The 23286-nt window shown below is 46.3% G+C and overlaps 2 protein-coding genes across 4 annotated transcripts in view; one reads left to right on the forward strand and one right to left on the reverse strand.

The window, feature by feature from the left end:
• Positions 1-3137: 3137 nt before the first annotated feature.
• ZNF490 (zinc finger protein 490) overlaps positions 3138-23286 on the reverse strand; it is a 29730-nt gene continuing 9581 nt past the window's right edge. Inside the window, exons 3-5 of one of the 3 annotated variants that reach the window (XM_074026035.1) lie at positions 10545-10671; positions 9973-10033; positions 3138-8826 (exon numbers count right to left, since the gene is read on the reverse strand). In XM_074026035.1, coding sequence (XP_073882136.1) covers positions 7590-8826; positions 9973-10033; positions 10545-10671 — 1425 coding nt within the window. In that variant the 3' untranslated portion in view covers positions 3138-7589. Of the gene's footprint in view, positions 8830-9972; positions 10059-10544; positions 10672-23286 lie in introns of those variants that run through there. The other 2 variants (XM_005588118.4, XM_074026036.1) reach the window with 2 other exon arrangements.
• On the forward strand, positions 14072-14527 carry LOC135968537 (large ribosomal subunit protein eL31). The gene has a single exon (XM_065535623.2). The coding sequence runs from the start codon at positions 14096-14098 to the stop codon at positions 14471-14473; it is 378 nt and encodes a 125-aa protein (XP_065391695.1). The 5' UTR covers positions 14072-14095; the 3' UTR covers positions 14474-14527.

A 23286-nucleotide genomic window follows, 5' to 3' on the forward strand; every position in this document is an offset into this window, starting at 1 on the left:
GCGGATCACGAGGTCAGGAGATCGAGACCATCCTGGCTAACACGGTAAAACCCCATCTCTACTAAAAAACACAAAAAACCAGCCAGGCGAGGTGGCAGGCGCCTGTAGTCCCAGCTACTTGGGAGGCTGAGGCAGGAGAATGGCGTAAACCCAGGAGCCGGAGCTTGCCATGAGCTCAGATCCGGCCACTGCACTCCAGCCTGGGCGACAGAGCAAGACTCAGTTTCCAAAAAAAAAAAAAAAAAGAAAAAGAAAAAAAAATTATCCAGGCATGGTGGCAGACGCCTGTAATCACAGCTGCCCAGGAGGCTGAGGCAGGAGAATCACGTGAACCCACGATGTGGAGGTTGCAGTGAGCCGAGATCGCGCCACTGCACTCCAGCGTAGGTGACAGAGTGAGGCTCCGTCTCAAAAAAATAATAATAAATAAATACATATATAAATAAGTAGTTAAGTAGTTCAGGATGAGTATTGGGTATAGGGCTTGAATGGTAACTCCATGACCCAGGTCGGAAGTAGCAGTTAAGAGGGGTTGGGGTCGGGGTATCAATGTCAGTTTTCACTTTGCCTAGAATGTTTTTTTCATTGTGTCTTTCTGAAATATTCTTACTGGTCCTTGGAGACACTGCCCAAAGATCCCTCCTCTGAGAATCGCCCTGGAACACGTGTGGTTTGCAATTTCCTGCAAAGCTGCTACTTATGATGTTATCTTACAAACATCTAAATCCCGGCATATGAGTTTCTCTAGGGCAGTCTCTGACTGGTTTCATTGTAGGATTTATCCACGCCCTGCATACGCCTGGTACCAAAAAAGGAAACTGGCTCTGCAGGACGTTGCTGCAGTTCAGGCGTTGGCTGCGTGGGAGCAGAAGTGCAAAGTCAAAGCATCTGGAAAAAGCGCTCAGGTTGTGGGACCAGCAGAGCATCACTGAGGACGTCCCTGATCGTGAACTACGTCTTTTTATCCGTTTTAAAGGGGTGTGAGGCACTAGGATCCAGTTTTGTCCACCTAACCCAACCACCCAGCAACCCACACCCTGCAGCCCGTAGTTGGAGGATAATTACACAAAACCTAAATCAGATCAGTCTTTCCTCTGCTCAGAATCTCTTTTTTTTTTTTTGAGATGGAGTCTCGCTCTGCTGCCCAGGCTGAAGTGCAGTGGGGCAATCTTAGATCACTGCAAGCTTCACTTCCCAGGTTCAAGTGATACTTCTGCCTCAGCCTCCTAAGTAGCTGGGATTACAGGTGTGAGCCACCACGCCCAGCCTTCTTTGTCACTTTTTTTTTTTTTTTGAGACCAAGTCTTACTCTGTCACTCAGGCTGGAGTGCAGTGGAGCCATCTCAGCTCACTGCAACCTCCGCCTCTCAGGTTCAAGAGATTCTACTGCCTCAGCCTCCCCAGTAGCTGGAATTACAGGCGTCCACCACTATGCCTGGCTAATTTTTGTATTTTTAGTAGAGATGGGGTTTCACCATAATGGCCAGGCTGGTCTCAAACTCCTCACCTGAGGTGATCTGTTCGCCTTGGCCTCCCAAAGTGGTGAGATTACAAGCATAAGCCACCGCCACCACGCCTGGCTCTTTCTCATTTTCAAATGACTGCTCTTTCAGGAATGACCACCAATGGGGCCCCAACATGCACAAGATAAAATCTCACCACCAGCCCCCACCACCAGACCTACAGGACAAGGCCAACACCTAGCATCAGTCCCAGCTTCATTCTACATAGAAAGGCAAACTGAAAACTCCTAGCCCCAGACCATTTTAAGGAGGACCCAAATCCGATACTCCTGCTCCTAAATGCCAAAGACATAGAAACTGGGCCAAGCGCAGTGGCTCAAGCCTGCAATCCCAGCACTTTGGGAGGCCGAGACAGGCGGATCACGAGGTCAGGAGATCGAGACCATCCTGGCTAACACGGTGAGACCCCGTCTCTGCTAAAAAATACAAAAAACTAGCCAGGCAAGGTGGCGGGCGCCTGTAGTCCCAGCTACTCGGGAGGCTGAGGCAGGAGAATGGCATAAACCCGGGAGGCGGAGCTTGCCGTGAGCTGAGATCCGGCCACTGCACTCCAGCCTGGGCGACAGAGCGAGACTCCGTCTCAAAAAAAAAAAAAAAAAAAAAAAAAAAAAAAAAAAAAAGACATAGAAACTGCCATCTTTGGTTGGCTAAATCTGGAACAGAAGTTTGTTCGGCCTCAACAATGGAACACAGAGCAGCAACTAGCAGCAGCTCAAAGGAGCATGCTGGCCACCAGATAGCAGAGCAGGTTAGCACCTGAGAGAAAGGGAAGGCTGAAACATTGCGTGGTGACCAACATATAGACATCCTGCTGACAGTGCCAGCTGTTATGGTTGCCTGAAAAGGTGTGCTTTTTTTTTTTTTTTTTTGAGACGGAGTGTCGCTCTGTCGCCCAGGCTGGAGTGCAGTGGCCGGATCTCAGCTCACTGCAAGCTCCGCCTCCCGGGTCTACGCCATTCTCCTGCCTCAGCCTCCCGAGTAGCTGGGACTACAGGCGCCCGCCACCTCACCCGGCTAGTTTTTTTTGTATTTTTTAGTAGAGACGGGGTTTCACCGTATTAGCCAGGCTGGTCTCGATCTCCTGACCTTGTGATCCGCCTGTCTCGGCCTCCCAAAGTGCTGGGATTACAGGCTTGAGCCACCGCGCCCGGCCAAAGGTGTGCTTTGGATGTTGACACTGATGGCTATGTGGTGCACATACACACCGAGAATATGAAAAGGCTTATTACAAAAATGAGGTCTCAGGGAGAACAATGCAGGGCTCTCAAGCAAATGTGACATGGTGTGAGAGCAAGGAAGATGGCATTCCTGTCCCTTATGAGTACTGATACAAAAATCTTGAAATAAATGTCAGCGAAGCATATAAAGCAATATATTCAAAGCATTATGCAATATAACCAAGTGAGATTTATCCCTGGAATGTAAGCATGGTTCACCATATGGAAACTGATCAGTGGAATACACCACATTAGGAAATGATGGAAAAATGACAGTCTTGATCAATGCAAAAAAGCATCTGACATAATACCCATTTATGATTAAAAACCCACAATAAACTAGGAATAGAATTTACTCAGCTTGCTACAAAGCATATATGAAAAACTCAACAAAATCTTTGATGGTGAAAAACCATATTTTTAATATCTAACATCAGAAACAAGGATGTTTGCTCTCACCAGCTCCATTCAATGTTAAGGGGGGGTGTTCCCAGGGAAATCAGGCAAGAAAATACAAGCATTCCAGCCGGGCCTGGTGGCTCAAGCCTGTAATCCCAGCATTTTGGGAGGCCGAGGTGAGCAGATCACAAGGTCAGGAGATTGAGACCATCCTGGCCAACATGGTGAAACCTCATCTCTACTAAAAATAAAAAAACTAGCTGAGTGTGGTGGCACACGCCTGTAATCCCAGCTACTCAGGAGGCTGAAACAGGAGAATTGCTTGAACCTGGGAGGCGGAGATTGCAGTGAGCTGAGATCATGCCACTGCAGTCCAGCTTGGTGACAGAGTGAGACTCCGTCTCAAACAACTAACCAACAAACAACCCCCCCTCCAAAAAAAACCCAGCCAGGTGCAGTGGCTCACACCTGTAATCCCAGCACTTTGGGAGACTGAGGCGGATGGATCACAAGTTCAGGAGATTGAGACCATCCTGGCCAATATGGTGAAACCCCATCTCTACTAAAAATACAAAAAAATTTAGCTGGGTGTGGTGGCACACACTTATAGTCCCAGCTACTTGGGACGCTGAGGCAGGAGAATCGCTTGAACCCGAGAAGTGGAGGTTGCAGTGAGCTGATATCACGCCACTGCACTCCAGCCTGGCAACAGATTCCATCTCAAAAAAGAAAAAAAAAAAAAGCATTCCATATTTGAAAATATATATATACACACAGCCCTCTGGACAAATATACAAAAACCACACACTTTGTCACTGTACATACAGGTGGACAAACACAAACTCACAAACCCACAGATGTAACAGCCCAGATACTAAAAGATGCTCCCAGACAGAAGGACCCCAGATGTTCTGATCTCTTCTCCAGGTTTCTCTGGCTCCTCAGGAATAACCACCACAGTGCCATATATATTCTTGCTTGCTTTCTTGTCTTCCAGAATGTCAGGATCAAGGGGACAGAGATATTAGCACAGCTTTGTTAACTATACCTATTAGAGAGTGTTACACAGAGGAAAATATTTACTGAATATTAGGACTCACACAGACACATACACAAATGGATTTTACACAAACGTCATTACAGACCCACATATACTTGTCCTTCAAAAAGTGAATGTTCTCACTCCCATTCCATGTAGCAGAGATACCCCTTAGCTCCCCAACACCTATCACAAAAGATGGCTCCTTGAGCCCATTCTGACAGTGAAGGAATCTCAAACTTTCCGACCTCCCACAGTACAATAATCATGTCTCTACAAAAGCAGAACACGACAGCCCAAGAATGCGAAAATAAGGACCTGAAATGGGTTGAGTAATAATGTTCCAACCCCTCAAACTACCATAAATGTTCCTGGTGAGAGAAGCAAAGGTGTGTATCTCCTGGTTCAGCCACCGGGTCCTCCACTGCATCTCCACGGTAGCCATCACTTCCACTGAGGCCTCAGCTGCCAGCAAACCTTGCTCCAGTCAGCCTCTGGACCCTAGTATCTTCACCGTGGTGTTGGATGCTGCCACCTGACCCATCCCTGCTGTTGGAGGAGGGTGGAGGCCAGAGGCCTAGAGAGTTCCGACTACAGGTCTCCAAGCGACAGAAAGATCACTTCTGGGACCCAGGGAGACCGTAAGTTGTTATGAGGGTAGATGGTGACCTGGTTTCCCTCAATGCTGCCACCTCCCTTCTAGAACACACTGACTTGCTCTCTAAGAAAAGGGTGGACTGACCCCAACAAAGGACAGACCCGACACCTATCATGCCTGTGCAATTCAGAAAAGGGAGAATTCGGTGGCTCCAGCAAGCAGTTTATTGGGAGTTGAGTTCACCTTGCCATATGATGTGAAGCAAGGTAGTTCCATGGCTTGTGAACCCTGACGCCAGCGCCTCCCATACACAACAGAGCTGGAGCTCTGCAGCGTGCGTCCTTTTCCAAAAACAGCCAGGTGCTACTCTTAGTGGGAGGCTAGGAAACCAGTCCTGGAGCAGGATGCACATGACATGCACTGACGTGAGAAGGCCGGAGCACCATCCGTGCATATGCTGCGGAATATCTCAGGATAGAACGTGCCAGAAAATGGGGAAAGCAAGTTAGGGGAGGTAAGCAGTTTGAGTGTCCTACAGCTAAGACATGGCAGAGTGTGTCTCTGTGACTCCACTAGCAGTTTTGAGATTATTCTGACTGTGGTGGTTGGTACAGGGCTGGTAACTGCAGGAGAGTGCATGCTGTGTGGTCAAGGGGCACGTGTCCCATGACACAGGTTCTGCTTCTTCAGCCCTCTCACCTCAGAGCCACCTGGGGTTGCCACAGAGAAATTTACATGTGAATTTCTAAACATGTTTCCCAGTAAGTATCCAAAGTGTAGGTTTGAGATGGGAAATGGAGCTGGAGATGACCTCAAAACAGCCCTGGAATAATGCGATGCTGACAATGTCTGTGAATTAGGATGTCCATAGGCATATCCCACTTGAGGAGAACTGTAAGGTTAGAAGCACAGCACTCCTACAGTCTGACCCAAGGACACTGATGGAAACTTAAAGGCAGATTCTGGGAGTCTTCTCACTTCTATCCAGTCATGTGTGTGAGCTGAGGGCAGCCACTGCCCTAGAGGGTGTTTCCTAACTTCTGACTGGATGCCACAAAAGGCCTGCTGGGACCCAAGTCCTTCTTCCCCATTCCTTTAATTCTCCCTACGAAGAATCTCGACAATGGCTGCACGTGTAATTGAAGATGTTCCCATATTGCTTACATTAAAGAAGGCTGCTCTCCAGCGTGGGTGGTTTCATGGTTTTAAAATGAACTGGGGGCCAGGTGCGGTGGCTCATGCCTGTAATCCCAGCACTTTGGGAGGCCAAGGTGGGTGAATTACCTGAGGTCAGGAGTTCAAGACCAGCCTGGCCAACACGGTAAAATCCCATCTCTACTAAAAATATAAAAATTCATTGGGCGTGGTGGCATGTGCCTGTAATCCCAGCTACTGGGGGGGCCTGAGGCAGGAAGAGTGTTTTGACTTGGGAGGCAGAGGTTGCAGTGAGCTGAAATCATGCCACTGCACTCCAGCCTGGGCAACAGAGTGAGACTCCATCTCAAAAGAAAAAAAAAAAAAAGTAAAATGAACTGGGGCTGGGCGTGGTGGCTCATACCTGTAATCCCAACACTTTGGGAGGCCAAGGTGGATGGATCATTTGAGGTCAAGAGTTTAAGATCAGCCTGGTCAACATGGTGAAACACTGTCTCTACTAAAAATATAAAAATTAGCTGGGCATGGTGGTGGGCACCTGTAATCCCAGCTACTTGGAAGGCTGAGGCAGAAGAATTGCTTGAACCCAAGAGGCAAAGGTTGCAGTGAGCCAGGATCACACCACTGCACTCCAGCCTGGGGCGACAGAGTGAGACTCCATCTCAAAAAACAGACAAAAAAAGGCTGGGAGCTGTGGCTCACACCTATAATCACAGCACTTTGGGAGGCCAAGGCGGGCAGATCACCTGAAGTTGGGGGTTCGAAACCAGCCTGACCAACATGGAGAAACCCCACATCTACTAAAATCACAAAATTAGACAGGCGTGGTGACGCATGCCTGTAATCCCAGCTTCTCAGGAGGCTGAGGCAGGAGAATCACTTGAACCCGGGGACAGAGGTTGCAGTGAGCTGAGATCACGCCACTGCACTCCAGCCTGGGCAACAAGAGCAAAACTCCATCTCAAAAAAAAAAAAAAACCACAAAAGATGGGATGGATAAAGAATTCTCCTCGGGGCCGGGCGCGGTGGCTCAAGCCTGTAATCCCAGCACTTTGGGAGGCCGAGACGGGCGGATCACAAGGTCAGGAGATCGAGACCATCCTGGCTAACACGGTGAAACCCCGTCTCTACTAAAAAAAAAAATACAAAAAACTAGCCGGGCGAGGTGGCGGGCGCCTATAGTCCCAGCTACTCGGGAGGCTGAGGCAGGAGAATGGCGTAGACCCGGGAGGCGGAGCTTGCAGTGAGCTGAGATCCGGCCACTGCACTCCAGCCTGGGCGACAGAGCAAGACTCCGTCTCAAAAAAAAAAAAAAAAAAAAAAAAAAAAAGAATTCTCCTTACAGTTTCTCTCAGTATATATTCTCAGGTGTCTTTAAAAGATTCTGTGAAGTGAAGGCTTTCCCACACTCCTTACATTCATATGGTTTCTGTCCATGGAGTCCATTCGCATATTTGCAATCCTACAGGAGAGTGGAAGTGCCTCCCATATTTGTCAAATATTTAATTGCCGCATGAGTCATGTCTTCAAAGTGAATTAGGACAACTGAAGGCTTAATCACACCGTTTACATTCCTTGAATTTCTCTCCAGCATAAGTACTCTCATATATCCAAAAGGAACTAATACAGCTGACAGCATTGCCACGCTGTTTACTTTCTTAGGGCTTCTGTCTAGTATGAGTCCTTTCATGCACGTGCAGAGACTTTGAGTAACTGAAGGCTTTACCACATTGTCTACATTGAAAGGGTCTTTCTCCAGTATGAATTCTTTTGTGTACTTTCAGGGAATTTAAACAAGTGAAAGCTTTGCCACACTGCTTACACTCACATGGTTTCACTCCAGTGTGACTTCTTTCATGCCTTCGAAGGTGACTGAAGTAAATGAAGACCCGACCACACTGTTTGCATTCATAGGGTTTCTCTCTAGTATGGGTTCTTTCATGGATTCGAAAGTGAGTGGAATAAAGAAAGGCTTTACCACATTCTTTACATTCATAAGTTTTCTCGCCAGTGTGAACTCTTTCGTGCAATTGAAGGTAACTTGAAGAATTGAAGGCTTTACCACATTGTTTACACTCATAGGGTTTTTCTCCAAAATGAGTTCTTTCGTGCACTTGACAGGAACTAGACGACTTGAAGGCTTCCCCACATTTCTTACATGTATAAGGTTGAACTCCGGTGTGGGTTTTCACATGTTTTCGAAGGCTTGAGTGAGAAAAGAAGGCTCTCCCACATTCCCTACATACAAAAGGTTTCTCTCCAGTATGAGTTTTCTCATGACTCCGTAAGTACGTGGGACAACTGAAGGCTTTCCCACACTGCTTACATTCATAAGGTTTCTCTCCGGTGTGAGTCCTTTCGTGGGTTAGAAAAGGCTGGTAATAGATAAAGGCTTTTCCACACTGTTTACATTTGTAGGGTTTCTCTCCAGTGTGATTTTTTTCATGGCGCCGAAGAGCGGTAAGATATCTGAACGCCTTCCCACATTCCTTACATTCATAGGGTGTCTCTCCAGTATGAATTCTTATATGGTTTCGAAAGGAAAAGAGAAATGCGAAGGCCTTGCCACATTCTTTACATTCGTATGGTTTCTCTCCAGTATGAATTCTTTCATGGGTTCGGATACTGGAGCTGCGAGTGAAGGTTTTCCCACATTCTTTACATTTATGTGGCTTCTCTCCATATTCGTGATACTCATTTGGTTTCTGTTCCGTGTGAGACCGCATGTGTCTATTAAGGGAGACCTGATGCATGAAGACTTCCCCACACACACTGCAGTCACATGGTTTTAATCCAGTAGGAGTTTCCAGGTTCGTATGAAGATCAGGAATCGGGCTACTGCTTTTTCCACACAGACGATCCTCTTTATTTTCACAGAGTGTTTCAACCATAGGACTGCTGTAGAAAATGAGTACCATATTATTAATAGTTTTGTACTAATGATCTTATATTTATTAGCAAGTACCAGAATTACATTTTAAATATTTTCAGAGAAACTCTGTTATCTTCCCTGTCTAAATTGTTTGAAAGCTAATATACTCAATACTCTAGAATAGGCGGTGACCATAGCTATTATCAAAATAGTCAAGAATTTTTTTTTTTTTTTTTTTTGAGACAGAGTCTCGCTCTGTTGCCCAGGCTGGAGTGCAGTGGCGCGATCTTGGCTCACTGCAAGCTCTGCCTCCCAGGTTCACACCATCCTCCTGCCTCACCCTCCCGAGTAGCTGGGACTACAGGCGCCCATCACCACACCCAACTAATTTTTTTGTTTTTTTTAGTAGAGATGGGGTTTCACCATGTTAGCCAGGCTGGTCTCGATCTCCCGACCTCGTGATCCGCCTGCCTCAGCCTCCCAAAGTGCTGGGATTACAGGCGTGAGCCACTGCACCTGGCCTTTTTTTTTTAAAAAAAAAAAAGATGGAGTTTTGCTCTTGCTGCCCAGGCTGGAGTGCAATGGTGTGATCTCAGCTCACCGTGACGTCCGCCTCCTGGGTTAAAGTGATTCTCCTGCCTTAGCCTCCCAAGTAGCTGGGATTACAGGCATGTACCACCACACCCCGCTAATTTTGTATTTTTTTTTTAAGTAGAGACAGGGTTTCTCCATGTTGGTCAGGCTGGTCTTGAACTCCTGACCTCAGGTGTTCCACCCGCCTCGGCCTCCCAAAGTGCTGGGATTACATGCATGAGACACCATGTCCGGCCAGGATTTTTACATACTGTTTCATAGTGATTTCTTTTCACACCCTGAACATCTATGACTTTTTTTTTTTTTCTGTAGAGACAGGTTTTCTCTATGTTGACCAGGCTGATGTTGAACTCCTGACATCAAGCAATTCTCCAGCCTTCACCTCCCAAAGGCTGGGATTAGAGGTATTAGGTACCTTGCCCAGCCCATGACAGTTTCAATGAAACGTCTTCAGTAAAAATGTTCTAAGAACGAATAAATTTGAAACTGTGCTTATTGTTTTGCTTGCTTGGCTTTTGAAATTTATGAAACAGTAAGATTTTCTCAGGGGCCAATTACTCATGAATGCAACTCACCTTGGTTTTCTTCCTTGGTTTTTGGGGTCATCTTCAACATCTTGGTCTTTCCATTTTTCCCCTAAAATACAAGCCCAGAGAACCCACTATAAATTATTAGAAATTTAATAAAATTATAACACTCTAAGATCCATGATTAGCTATGACTGTGTCTGGTTTACTTACTAAACTATTCTCTACCCACATTTTTTTTTTCTTTTGAGACAGAATCTTGCTCTGTTGCCCAGGCTGGAGTGCAATGGTGCAGTCTCAGCTCACTGCAACCTCTGCCTTCCGGGTTCAAGCAATTCTTTTGCCTCAACCTGCTGAGTAGCCAGAATTACAGGCACCTGCCACCACGCCTGGCTAATTTTTTATACTTTTAGTAGAGACGGGGTTTCACCATGTTGGTCAGGCTGGTCTCAGACTCCTGACCTCATAATCTGCCCACCTTGGCCTCCCAAAGAGCTGGGATTACAGGTGCGAGCCACCGTGCCCAGCCCTTTCCCACATTTTAAATCTTGGAACACAGTTGTTGTGCAAGAAACACTTGTTCTCTCCTTAATTAAGTAGAGAAATTATGTCACCCTTACCTATGCAGGCCAGGTTCTTGAAGGTTGCCCGCATCACATCTCTGTAGATATTCCTCTGGCCAGGATCCAGCAAAGCCCACTCCTCCAGGGTGAAGTTCACAGCCACATCCTCAAGGGAGATGGAGTCCTAAAACATCCCCCATGTGTATAGGAGGAGGGGTGAGATTGGCAGTAGTGAGGATCCATTCTCAGAATTCCTGAGAAATTCCATATAATCCTGTAGTCTCGGTTCAGTGGTATGACTTTGTTGTCAGAACTCTCTTTCCACACTCACACTTCCTCATAAATTTAACACTATCATGAACATACAAAAATTATTTCTATATTTTAACTGTGATCACTTGAAGCCTTTTTTTTTTTTTTTTTGAGACGGAGTCTCGCTCTGTCGCCCAGGCTGGAGTGCAGTGGCGCGATCTCGGCTCACTGCAAGCTCCGCCTCCTGAGTAGCTGGAACTACAGGCGCCTGCCACCTCGCCTGGCTAGTTTTTTGTATTTTTTAGTAGAGACGGGGTTTCGCCGTGTCAGCCAGGATGGTCTCGATCTCCTGACCTCGTGATCCGCCCGTCTCGGCCTCCCAAAGTGCTGGAATTACAGGCTTGAGCCACTGCGCTCGGCCATTTTTTTTTTTCTTTGAGACAGAGTCTCACTCTGTCACCCAGGCTGGAGTACAGTGGCCGGATCTCAGCTCACTGCAAGCTCCGTCTCCCAGGTTTATGCCATTCTCCTGCCTCAGCCTCCCGAGTAGCTGGGACTATAGGCGCCCGCCACCTCGCCCGGCTAGTTTTTTGTATTTTTAGTAGAGACGGGGTTTCACCATGTTAGCCAGGATGGTCTCGATCTCCTGACCTCATGATCCGCCCGTCTCGGCCTCCCAAAGTGCTGGGATTACAGGCTTGAGCCACCGCGCCCTGCCTTTTTTTTTTTTTTTTTTTTTTTTTGAGATGGAGTCTCGCTTTCGCTCAGGCTGGAGTGCAGTGGCGCAATCTCACTGCAACCTCTGCCTCCTGGGTTCAAGTGATTATCCTGTCCCAGCCTCCCGAGTAGCTGGGACTACAGGGGTGTGCCATCATGCCCGGCTAGTATTTTGTATTTTTAGTAGAGATGGGGTTTCACCATGTTAACCAGGATGGTCTTGATCTCCTGACCTCTTGATTCGCCCCCTCAGCCTCCTAAAGTTCTGGGATTACAGGCATGAGCCACCATGCCCGGCCACCTTATTGTTCTTTAAATGCAGACCCAAGACCACCTTAGAGATATGAGAAAAATGCTATACAAATGAAACAAATTGTAAGATCATCAATTCCTTGTGAGAAAAACTCTTTCATTTTCTACCTTATTACACACCATATCACTCAACATTTCATGAAACTTGGTGTCAAATCTGGATGAGATTTTTGTAAATGAATACACCCTTTAGACTATAAGTTGCACATCTCCCATTGAGGATTAAAAACTGTATACTTTTTTCTTTTTTTAAAATTAACTATTTTTATTTTTTTTTAGACAGAGTCTCGCTCTGTAGCCCAGGCTGGAGTGCAGTGGCACAATCTCGGCTCACTGCAAGCTCCGCCTCCCGGGTTCACGCCATTCTGCTGCCTCAGCCTCCCGAGTAGCTGGGACTATAGGCGACTGCCACCACGCCTGGCTAATTTTTGTATTTTTAGTAGAGATGGGGTTTCACCCTGTTAGCCAGGCTGGTCTTGATCTCCTGACCTCGTGATCCGCCTCCTCGGCCTCCCAAAGTGCTAAGATTACAGGCTTGAGCCACCGCGCCCGGCCATTTTTATTTTTCATAAACAACATGAGACATCAGGAAGTCTGTGGAAAGCCAGAAGTCACTGGCCATGTTGCCCTGAAGGACCCCAGGACATTAGAACCATGCAAATCCAGCTGGCTGAATGAAAATATTCTTTTGTAGAAGTATTAATTTCAACGTGTTTGTGTAACATTTGTCATACGTTCAGTTTTTCCTTTCTGTCTCATTTCATGGGTCTAGGAGGTTATTGGAAAGAAAGCACGGCAACTGGGACCTCTGTAAAACCCCTGTACTCATGAAAGGGTTTATTACTCACATGCTTGAGATCTCAGGCAAAGCTGTGTAGGCTTTCAAGCACTTGTGAAATGGCTTCAGAGAGCAAGAAAAGGAGCCTGGCTGGGGATTTTTACTGACATTAGGGAGTGGACTAGTGTGAGTTCAAGCATACAAGTAGAGGCTGATGTGAATTGGCTCTGTCACCAGCACCAAATGAGGGTGACCCAGGCGTTCTTCCTACCACATCTATATGTGGGGTACACAGTGGAAACTGAGGAATGAGGTTTTTTTTTTTTTTTTTCTTTTTCTTTTTTTTTTTTTGAGACGGAGTCTTGCTGTGTCGCCCAGGCTGGAGTGCAGTGGCGCAATCTCGGCTCACTGCAAGCTCCGCCTCCCGGGTTCACACCATTCTCCTGCCTCAGCCTCCCGAGTAGCTGGGACTACAGGCGCCCGCCACTGCGCCCGGCTAATTTTTTTCTATTTTTAGTAGAGACGGGGTTTCACCATGGTCTCGATCTCCTGACCTTGTGATCCGCCCGCCTCGGCCTCCCAAAGTGCTGGGATTACAGGCGTGAGCCACCGCGCCCGGCCGGAATGAGGTTTTAAAGCTGTGAGCAGTCAAAGGCCGGGCGGGACGGCTCACGCCTGTAATCCCGGCACTTTGGGAGGCAGAGGCGGGCGGATCACTTGACGTCAGGAGTCCAAACACTACACCTCCGGCCCCTTTTCTCTCTCCCGACTTTGGGGGCTAGGGCTAAAGGACGATCAAGACTGGGTGTCTTTCTGGACATCAATCCCCACCCTGAAGTTAGGTAGGCGTTCCAGTAGTCATTTATTTACAACAAAAGAGGCTCCTATTACCCTTATCACTCATGAAATTCCAAGAGATTTAGGAACTCTGTACTAGGAACCACACACAAAAGACCAAATGTCTTTTTTATCATAGAACACCATGGCTCAGGGGCACAGGCTCACCAGAAGACAGATGATTCATAGGATTATATCATGTTTCCACTCCAGTCACTGGTAACAGTGTGTCATTAGAGTTTTGTTTTTTAGTTTGAGTCCCAGTCTCACTCTGTCACCCAGGCTGGAGTGCAGTGGCCCAATCTTGGTTCACTGCAACGTCTGCCTTCGGTGTTCAAGCAGTTCTCCTGCCTCAGCCAACCGAGTAGCTGGGATTACAGGCATGCGCAACCACACCCAGCTAATTTTTGTATTTTTAGTAGAGACAAGGTGTTTCTTCTGTTGGCCAGGCTGGTCTCAAACTCCTACCTCAAGTAATCCGCCCACCTCGGCCTCCCAAAGTGCTAGGATTACACCACTCCTGGCCTGGGTTTTTATTTTAAAACAGTAGACCAGGCCGGGTGTGGTGGCTCACAATCCCAGCACTTTGGGAGGCGGGAGGCAGGCAGATCACTTGAGGTCAGGAGTTTGAGACCAGCCTAGCCAACATAGCAAAACTCCATCTCTACTAAAAATACACAAATTCCTTCCTTTCCAGCTTGGACCCGGCAGAATGGCTCCCGCAAAGAAGGGTGGCGAGAAGAAAAAGGGCCGTTCTGCCATCAACGAGGTGGTGACCCGAGAATACACCATCAACATTCACAAGCGCATCCATGGAGTGGGCTTCAAGAAGCGTGCCCCTCGGGCACTCAAAGAGATTCGGAAATTTGCCATGAAGGAGATGGGAACTCCAGATGTGCGCATTGATACCAGGCTCAACAAAGCTGTCTGGGCCAAAGGAATAAGGAATGTCCCATACCGAATCCGTGTGCGGCTGTCCAGAAAACGTAATGAGGATGAAGATTCACCAAATAAGCTCTATACTTTGGTTACCTATGTACCTGTTACCACTTTCAAAAATCTACAGACAGTCAATGTGGATGAGAACTAATCGCTGATCATCAAATACATCAAATAAAGTTATAAAATTGAAAAAAAAAAAATACACAAATTCACTGGGTGTGGTGGGCACCTGTAATCCCAGCTACTTGGGAAGCTGAGGGAGGAGAATCACTTAAACCCGGGAGGCAGAGGTTGCAATGAGCCAATATTGCGTCCCTGAACTCCAGCCTAGGTGACAGAGCCAGACTCCATCTCAAAAAATAAAATAAAATTTAAAATAAAACAGTAGAATACAATGAAACAATATTTTACTATTTCTTTCTGCATGTTTCACAATTAAATATCTAGAGAACCCCAAAAATGACAGAACACAGAAAACCAGGGACAACAACAACAAAGGCAATTTTATCTATTGACACCTACAGCTACTGAAAATAGTAAACACAGCCTCAAATCAACAGGATAAACCTAAACCCTCACATTTAAAGCCTGTTTACCTCAGTTCCTTTTCAACACCATGCCCAGATTTCAACAGACATTACAAGATATATTAAAAGACGTAGACGGTTTGAAGAGACAGTGCAGGCACCAGAACCAGACTGAGATATAAAAGAGATGCTGGAATTATCAGACCAGAAATTTCTTTCTTTTCTTTTTCATTTTTCCTTTTTTTACTCTGTTGCCTAGGCTGGATTGCAGTGACACAATCTCAGCTCACTGATACTGTCATAGTGGATAAAAGAGAGTACCTGGCCAGGTGTGGCTCGTGCCCGTAATCCCAGCACTTTGGAAGGCTGAGGCAGGAGGACCTCTTGAGGTCAGGAGTTTGAGACCAGCCTGACCAAAATGGAGAAACCCCGTCTCTACTAAAAATACAAAATTAGCCAGGCGTGGTGGCACATGCCTGTAATCCCAGCTACTCACGAGACAGGAGAATCACTTGAACTCGGGAGGCAGAGGTTGCAATGAGGCGAGATCATGCCATTGCTCTCCAGCCTGGGCGACAAGAGTAAAACTCCATCTCAAAAAAAAGAAAAGAAAAAAAAAAAAAGAAAAAAGAATACCTACTATATGTTGTCTGCAAGAAATCCACTTTTTTTTTTTTTAACTTTCTTTTGTTTTTTAGAGACAGGGTCATGCTCTGTCACCCAGGCTGGAGCGCAGTTGTGGGATGACAGATAACTGTAATCTCAAACTCCTGGGCTCAAAGGATTCTCTCACCTCAGCCTCTGAGTAGCTGGAACCACAGGTGTGCACTACCATCCCTGGATAATTTTGTTGTTTCTTTTTATAGAGATGAGGTCTCACTATGTTGCCCAGGCTTGTCTCAAACTCCTGGCCTCAAGCAATCATCCTGCCTCAGCCTCCCAAAGCGCTGGGATTGCAGGTGCGAGCCACCATGCCTAGGCCAACAAATCCACTTTAAATATATCACAGATACATTAAAAATAAATGAATAGAGAAAGATATACCATGCTAACACTAATTATTATTATTATTATTTTGAGACAGAGTCTCACTCTGTTGCCCAGGCTGGAGTGCAGTGGTACAATCTTAGCTGCAACCTCCACCTCCCGGGTTCAAGTGATTCTCCTGCCTCAGTCCCGTGTATCTGGGATTACAGGCATGCACCACCACGCCCGGCTAATTTTTTTTTCTTTTTGAGACGAGGTTTCACTCTTGTCGCCCAGGCTGGAGTGCAATGGCGCAATCTCAGCTCACTACAATCTCCACCTCGCAGGTTCAAGCGATTCTCCTGCCTCAGCCTCCTGAGTAGCTGGGATTGCAGGTGCCTGCCACCATACCCAGCTAATTTTTTGTATTTTTAGTAGAGACGGGGTTTCACCATGTTGGCCAGGCTGGTCTCAAACTCCTGACTTCAGGCGATCCGCCTGCCTCGGCCCCCCAAAGTGCTGGGATTCAAGCATGAGCCACCGTGCCTGGTCAATTTTTGTATTTTTAGTAGAGACGGGGTGTCACCATGTTGGTTAGGCTGGTCTTAAACTCCTGACCTCGTGATGTGCTTGCCTTGGCCTCCCAAAGTGCTGGGATTACAAACGTGAACCACCACACCTGGTCAACACTAATTTTTAAAAAGCTGGCATAGCCTTATTAATTTCAGAAAAAGCTGACTTCATAGCATGAAAATATCAGTGATAGAAGGGCATTACATACTGACGAAAGGATCAATTCACCAAGAAGACAAGGCAACCCTTACTGTGTATGTACATAAACCACAGAGTGGCAAAATACATGAGGGGAAAACTAATGCAACTGCAGGAAAAAACACAGGAACGCACCGGTACAGCTGTATACTTCAACAACCCCCATCGTTCATTTAGAGATCCAGCAGGCAGAAATCAGGAAGGACATAACTAAATTGAACAGCACCAGCAAAACAACTGGACTTAATTGAAAACCACAATAATTCATTAACAGCAGAATATACATTCTTCTCAAGTTCACATGGAATATTCACCAAGATACCTCACATTCTGGTAAATAAAATACTTCCTAGCAAATTTAAAAGACTAGAGAATACAGGCTGGGCGCGGTGGCTCACGCCTGTAATCCCAGCACTTTGGGAGGCCGAGGCGGGCGGATCACGACGTCAGGAGATCGAGACCATCCTGGCTAGCACGGTGAAACCCTATCTGTACTAAAAATACAAAAAACTAGCCAGACGTGGTGGCGGGCGCCTGTTGTCCCAGCTACTCGGGAGGTTGAGGCAGGAGAATGGCGTGAACCCGGGAGTCGGAGCCTTGCAGTGAGATGAGATTGCACCACTGCACTCCAGCCTGGGTGACAGAGCAAGACTCCGTCCCCAAAAAAAGAAAAAAAAAAAAAAAAAAAGAGAATTTCTCAGATTCAGAATTACTAACAGAAAGATAGCTTGAAAACCCACAAATATTTGGAGATTAAATACTGAACTTCTAAACAATGCATGGATAAGTCTCTCAAGAGATATTAAAAATTATTTTGAATTAAATAAAAATAGAACGTATCAAAACATGTAAAATGCAGCAAAAGGAGTGCCTGGCTGCAATTTATACTATTAAACACATATACCACCAAAGAATGATCTGTAATCAATAATCTCAGTATCTAACTTAAAAAACTAAAAACAGGCCAGGCATGGTGGCTCACACCTATAATCCCAGTGCTTTGGGAGGCTAAGTCAGGCAGATCACCTGAGGTCAGGACTTTGAGACCAGGCTGGCCAACATGGCGAAACCTCATCTCTACAAATACAAATAACAAAAATACCCTCTAATGTACTCTAAAATACAAAAATTAGCCAGGCGTGGTGGTGCATGCCTATAGTCCAGCTACTTGGGAGGCTGAGGTAGGAGAAATCGCTTGAACCTGAGAGGCTGATGTTGCAATGAGCCGAGATCACGCCACTGCACTCCAGCCTGAGTGACAGAGCGAGACTCCATCCCCGCCGCCCCCCAAAACCCAGTCCTGTGCTGGGAAAGACCATGTTAAGAAAATGAAAAGACAAGCTACAGACAGAGAGAAATTCTTTGCAAAACACCTATCTGATAAAGGACTGGTATTGAAACTACTAAAAGAACTATTAAAACTCAGTAACAGGAAGACAATCCAATTAAAAATGGGCAAAAGATATGAACATATACATCACCAAAGAAGAATTAGAGATGGTAAACAAGTACATGAAAACATGCTCAATATCACATAGCATTAGGGAGTCAATAAAACTAAGATAAATAAAACTGAGTAAGATATTACCATACTCACTAAATGGCTAAATTTTAAAACACTGGAAACACCAAATGATGGTGAAGATGGAGAACAATAGGTATCATCATTATTTGCTGTTGGCAATGGAAAATGGTACTCCCACTTTGAAAAGCAGACAGTTAAAAAACAAAACACACTCTTAAATTGTAATCTAGTCATCATGCTCCTAGGTATTTACTCAAATGAGCTGAAAACTTACGTTCATGCCACAACCTGCACATGAAGGCTTATACCTTCATTCAAAACCTTGCAACCCTTAGAGTGAACCAAGGTATCTCTCAACAGACATATGGATAAACCATCTGGTTCACCCATAGAATGATAAAAAGAAATCAAGTATCGGCTGGGCGTGGTGGCTCACGCCTGTAATCCCAGCACTTTGGGAGGCCAAGGAGCGTGGATCATGAGGTCAGGAGATCTCGACTATCCTGGCCAACATGGTGAAACCCCGTTTCTACTGAAAATACGAAAATTAGCTGAGTGTGGTGGCACTTGCCTGTAATCTCAGCTATTCAGGAGGCTGAGGCAGGAGAATCAGGTATCAAGCCATGAAATGACATGGAGGCTAGGTATGGTGGCTCCCACCTGTAGTACCAGCTACTCAGGGGACTGAGGCAGGAGGATCACTTGAGTCCGGGAGTTCAAGACCAGCATGGGTGATGTGACAAGACCCTATCTCAACAAAAAAGAAAAGACATGGAGGAACCTTGACTTGAAAATAAGTGAAAGAAGCCAATCTAAATGGTTATATACTATGTAGTTTCAAAGATGACATTCAGGAAAAGACAAAATTATGACAGAGTAAAAAGGCTTTTGATTGTCAAGAATTTGGAAAGAGGGAGGGATTAATGAATAGGGGAAGCACAGGAGATATTTAGGTGAGGGAAAGCATCCTACATGATGCAGGTATGATGAATAGCAGTTATTATACATTTGCCAAAACCCATAGATTGTATAACAGAGTCAGCTCTAACGTAAACTGTGGACTTCGAGGCATCAATATTGGTACATCAATTATAACAGATGTATTAAAGTAATATAAAATATAAAAAGGATAAACTATGTGGAGGCAGAGGGATCAAGTGGGAACACTATACTTTCTCATAAATTTTTCTTTAAGTCTGAAATAGCTCTACAGAAATAAAGTCTATTAGAAAAATAAAAATGATGAAGACAGGCTAATGACAGTTCACCCCTAACTTGTTGATGAATGAAACATACAACCTTTCACTCAATTCATGAATTTTATTTTAGTAAGCCTTTATGGTGCTTTCTGAGCCAGAGACTGGTAAAGGCGATGGAAGTTCCATAGAATGCCTTGTTCAAAAGCCCATCACTCTCTATTTTGAGAAGTGAAATATAGAAGGCTGAGGCAGGCAGATCACTTGCGGCCAGGAGTTTGAGAACAGCCTGGTCATTGAGATGCAATCCCATCTCTACTAAAAATACAAAAATGGGCTGGGCGTGGTGGCCTACGCTTGTAATACCAGCTACTTAGGAGGCTGAGGCATGAGAATTGCTTCAACCTGGGAGGCAGTGGTTGCAGTGAGCCGAGATGGTGTCACTGCATTCCTGCCTGGGCAACAGAGCAAGGCTCTGTGTCAAAAAAAAAAAAAAGATGCTTTAATCAAGGAATCCAAGGCAAAGAAACGCAAATGTTTTAATCTGTTTAGATAAGGAATTGCTTCTCCACGGTTAAAATGGAAAACCCACAATCGAAAGGCAAATACATTCACAAAGGCCAGGTATGGTCACGCCTATAATACCAACATTTTGGGAGGCCAAGGCAAGAGGATCCCTTAAAGCTAGGCGTTCAAGACTAGCATGAGCAACACAGCAAGACCCCATATCTATAAATAAAAATTTGAAATTAGCCAGTAGTGGCAGATGCCTGTACCCCCAGCTACTTAGGAGGCTGAGGCGGGAGGATCGCTTAAGATGCAATGAGGTTTGATGGCGCTACTGCACTTCAGCCTGGACAACATTGCGAGACCGTCTCAAAACAAATTCCCAAATGTGGGAGCGGTAACCCAGACAGTGGGTCAGTGCCTGGTGAAGACAGCAGAGGTATCGGAGCAGCCACAGGAACGAACTCGGGGAGCTCCACGCGCCCTCCGCTCCCCCAGCTGCAAAAAAAAAAAATGCTCCCTCCTCCAGGCTTCAGTTCTCACAGGTGGATTCACCTTAATGTTCTGACCCAAATGGATTCTCAAAAGCACGAGATCTTGGGAGACGCGGGGCTGCGGATGCCCAGCTGCCCGGAAAGGGCTCCGGGCCAGGACCGCAGTCGCAGGGATGGGACAAGACGCCTGAGGTCCCAGCTGCCGGCCCAGCCCCACCCTGCTGGGAGACCCTCGGGTCTCCTGGCCCGAGAGCTGCGCCAGGAGGACTCAGGTCTTCCCACAGTCGGTTCCGACAAGTCCCCTCCTCAGGTCTCCGGACTCCCGGTCCCGCAAACTCACCATTTCTCCGCTTAGGGAGGCTCCAGGAGTCCTCCCTACAGATCCCTCAGTACCTGCAGGTCCCGGTGCGACAAAGCACATGCAGAGCCCCAGACAGCCTTCAGCCCTGGCTGAGACGCAATACTAGCGAACCGCTAGAATAAGGAGGTTCACATGCGCATTCAAGGATGGGGGGGGGGTCCACGGGCCTTTTCAACACCGATGCTGATTGGACAGTTTGTGTGGCCCCGCCCCCTCATCCCCGAGTGACAGTCATGCAGGAGAGCAGAGGCTGAGCCGAGCTAGCTTCCCAGAGTGGGTTGTCCCGGCTCCCAGCGGTGTAGTTCCATGTCAGCTGAATTTGTTCTTTGCCCGAGGTCCATTTTTAAGTGGCCTATTCAGTAGTGTTAAGTGTAGTTACATTGTGAAACCAATCTCTAGAACTGATTTAATCTTGCAAATTTGACACTATCCATTGAATAACATCCCATTTACCGCTTCCCCTCAGTCCCTGACACCCACTATTCGACTTTTTGATTGTATGAATTTCATTGGGTACCTTATATAACTAGAATTATTCTGTATTTATCCTTTTCCAACTGGCTTATTTCACTTAGCATAACGTCCTCAATCTTCATCATGTTGTAGCATGTGTCAGAATTTACTTCCTTTTAAGACAATTAAAGGCCAGGCACGTTGGCTCAAGCCTGTAATCTCAGCACTTCGGGAGGATCCCTTGAGGCCAGGATTTTCACACCAGCCTGGGCAACATAGTAAGAACCTGCCTCTACAAAAATAAAATTAAAAAATTAAAAAATATAGATTCTGGCCGGGTGCGGTGGCTCACACGTGTAATCCCAGCACTTTGGGAGGCCGAGGCGGGCGGATGACGAGGTCAGTAGATCGAGACCATCCTGGCCAACATGGTGAAACCCTGTCTCTATTAAAAATTCAAAAAAATTAGCCATGTGTGGTGGCGGGCGCCTGTCGTCCCAGCTACTCCGGAAGCTGAGGCAGAAGAATGGCGTGAACCTGGGAGGTGGAGCTTGCAGTGAGCCGAGATTGCGCCACTGCACTGCAGCCTGGGCTACAGAGTGAGACTCCATCTCAAAAGAAAAAAAAAAAAAAAAAAAAGAATTGGGTTTGATATTAATAGTATACTAATGTAAAGGTGAAATTTGGCTTATTTGGTACAAAAATCACACAGGAAGCAATGTCAAATATAAAATGGGGTTTGGATTTCTTTAGACTATATCCATATATATATGTTATTGGCATGTGTTCCAAAATGAAGGAAAACTCCTGTAATTCTGATATATCTCAGTGTATGTTATCAGTAATAATTATAATTGTTATGTTAAATTATTGTGTGCCACAGAGGTAACAGATTTCCTTGTCAATTGTGTCTTTAACTATGGCTACCCTAAAACTTTGACATCCATAAACAACTGTTGTCTTCTCTTGGTCCTCTTTAGAAGGTGGTTTTATAATCAGCTATAAAGCTCTAACAGGTGCTCTTGAATGCAAGTTTTTGATAACTTTGGAGATTGTGACGTCAGACTAGAGAAAAAATGTTCAGGACTCTTGTCCTTTGGTCCCTTAGTTAAGTTGATAACACAGAATAAACATCACAGGCTGCCATAAGAAAATACCATAAATGGCCGGGCGCGGTGGCTCAAGCCTGTAATCCCAGCACTTTGGGAGGCCGAGACGGGCGGATCACGAGGTCAGGAGATCGAGACCATTCTGGCTAACACGGTGAAACCCCGTCTCTACTAAAAAAAATACAAAAACTTAGCCGGGCGAGGTGGCGGGCGCCTGTAGTCCCAGCTACTCGGGAGGCTGAGGCAGGAGAATGGCGTAAACCCGGGAGGCGGAGCTTGCAGTGAGCTGAGATCCGGCCAGTGCACTCCAGCCTGGGCGACAGAGCGAGACTCCGTCTCAAAAAAAAAAAAAAAAAAAAAAAAAAAAAAAAAGAAAATACCATAAATGGGCCGGGCACAGTAGCTCGCACCTGTAATCCCAACACTTTGGGAGGCCGAGGCAGGTGGATCACTTGAGCCCAGGAGTTCCAGACCAGCCTGGCCAACTTGACACAACCTGTCTCTCCAAAAAACACAAAGGTTAGCCACGTGTGGTGGTGCACGCCTGTAGCCCCAGCTACTTGGGAGGCTGAGGTGGGAGGATCGTTTGAGCCTGGAAGGCGGAGGCTGCAGTGAGCCAAGGCTCACAGCATTCCATTCAGGGAGACAGAGTGAGATCCTGTCTCAAAAGAAAAAAGAAAAAAAAAAAAAAGGCCAGGTGCAGTGGCTCACACCTGAAATCTCAGCACTTTGGGAGGCCGAGGTGGGCAGATCACGAGGTCAAGAGATGGAGACCATCCTGGTTAACACAGTGAAACCCTGTCTCTACTGCAAATACAAAAAATTAGGCGTGGTGGTGGGTGCCTGTAGTCCCATCTACTTGGGAAGCTGAGGCAGAAGAATGGCGTGAACCCAGGAGGCGGAGGTTGCAGTGAGCCGATATCGCGTCACTGCACTCTAGCCTGCGCGACAGAGCAAGACTCCGTCTGAACAAAAAAAAAAAAAAGAATTGGGATCTCACTCTGTCATCCAGGCTAGACTAGAGTGGTTAGCTCACTGCAGCCACAAACTGC

Source organism: Macaca fascicularis, chromosome 19, assembly GCF_037993035.2.
Source record: "Macaca fascicularis isolate 582-1 chromosome 19, T2T-MFA8v1.1".
Lineage (NCBI taxonomy): Eukaryota > Metazoa > Chordata > Mammalia > Primates > Cercopithecidae > Macaca > Macaca fascicularis.

Bases quoted from the DNA above. Each gene is read 5' to 3' on its own strand.
- LOC135968537 (XM_065535623.2), top strand. From the start codon at position 14,096: ATGGCTCCCGCAAAGAAGGGTGGCGAGAAGAAAAAGGGCCGTTCTGCC.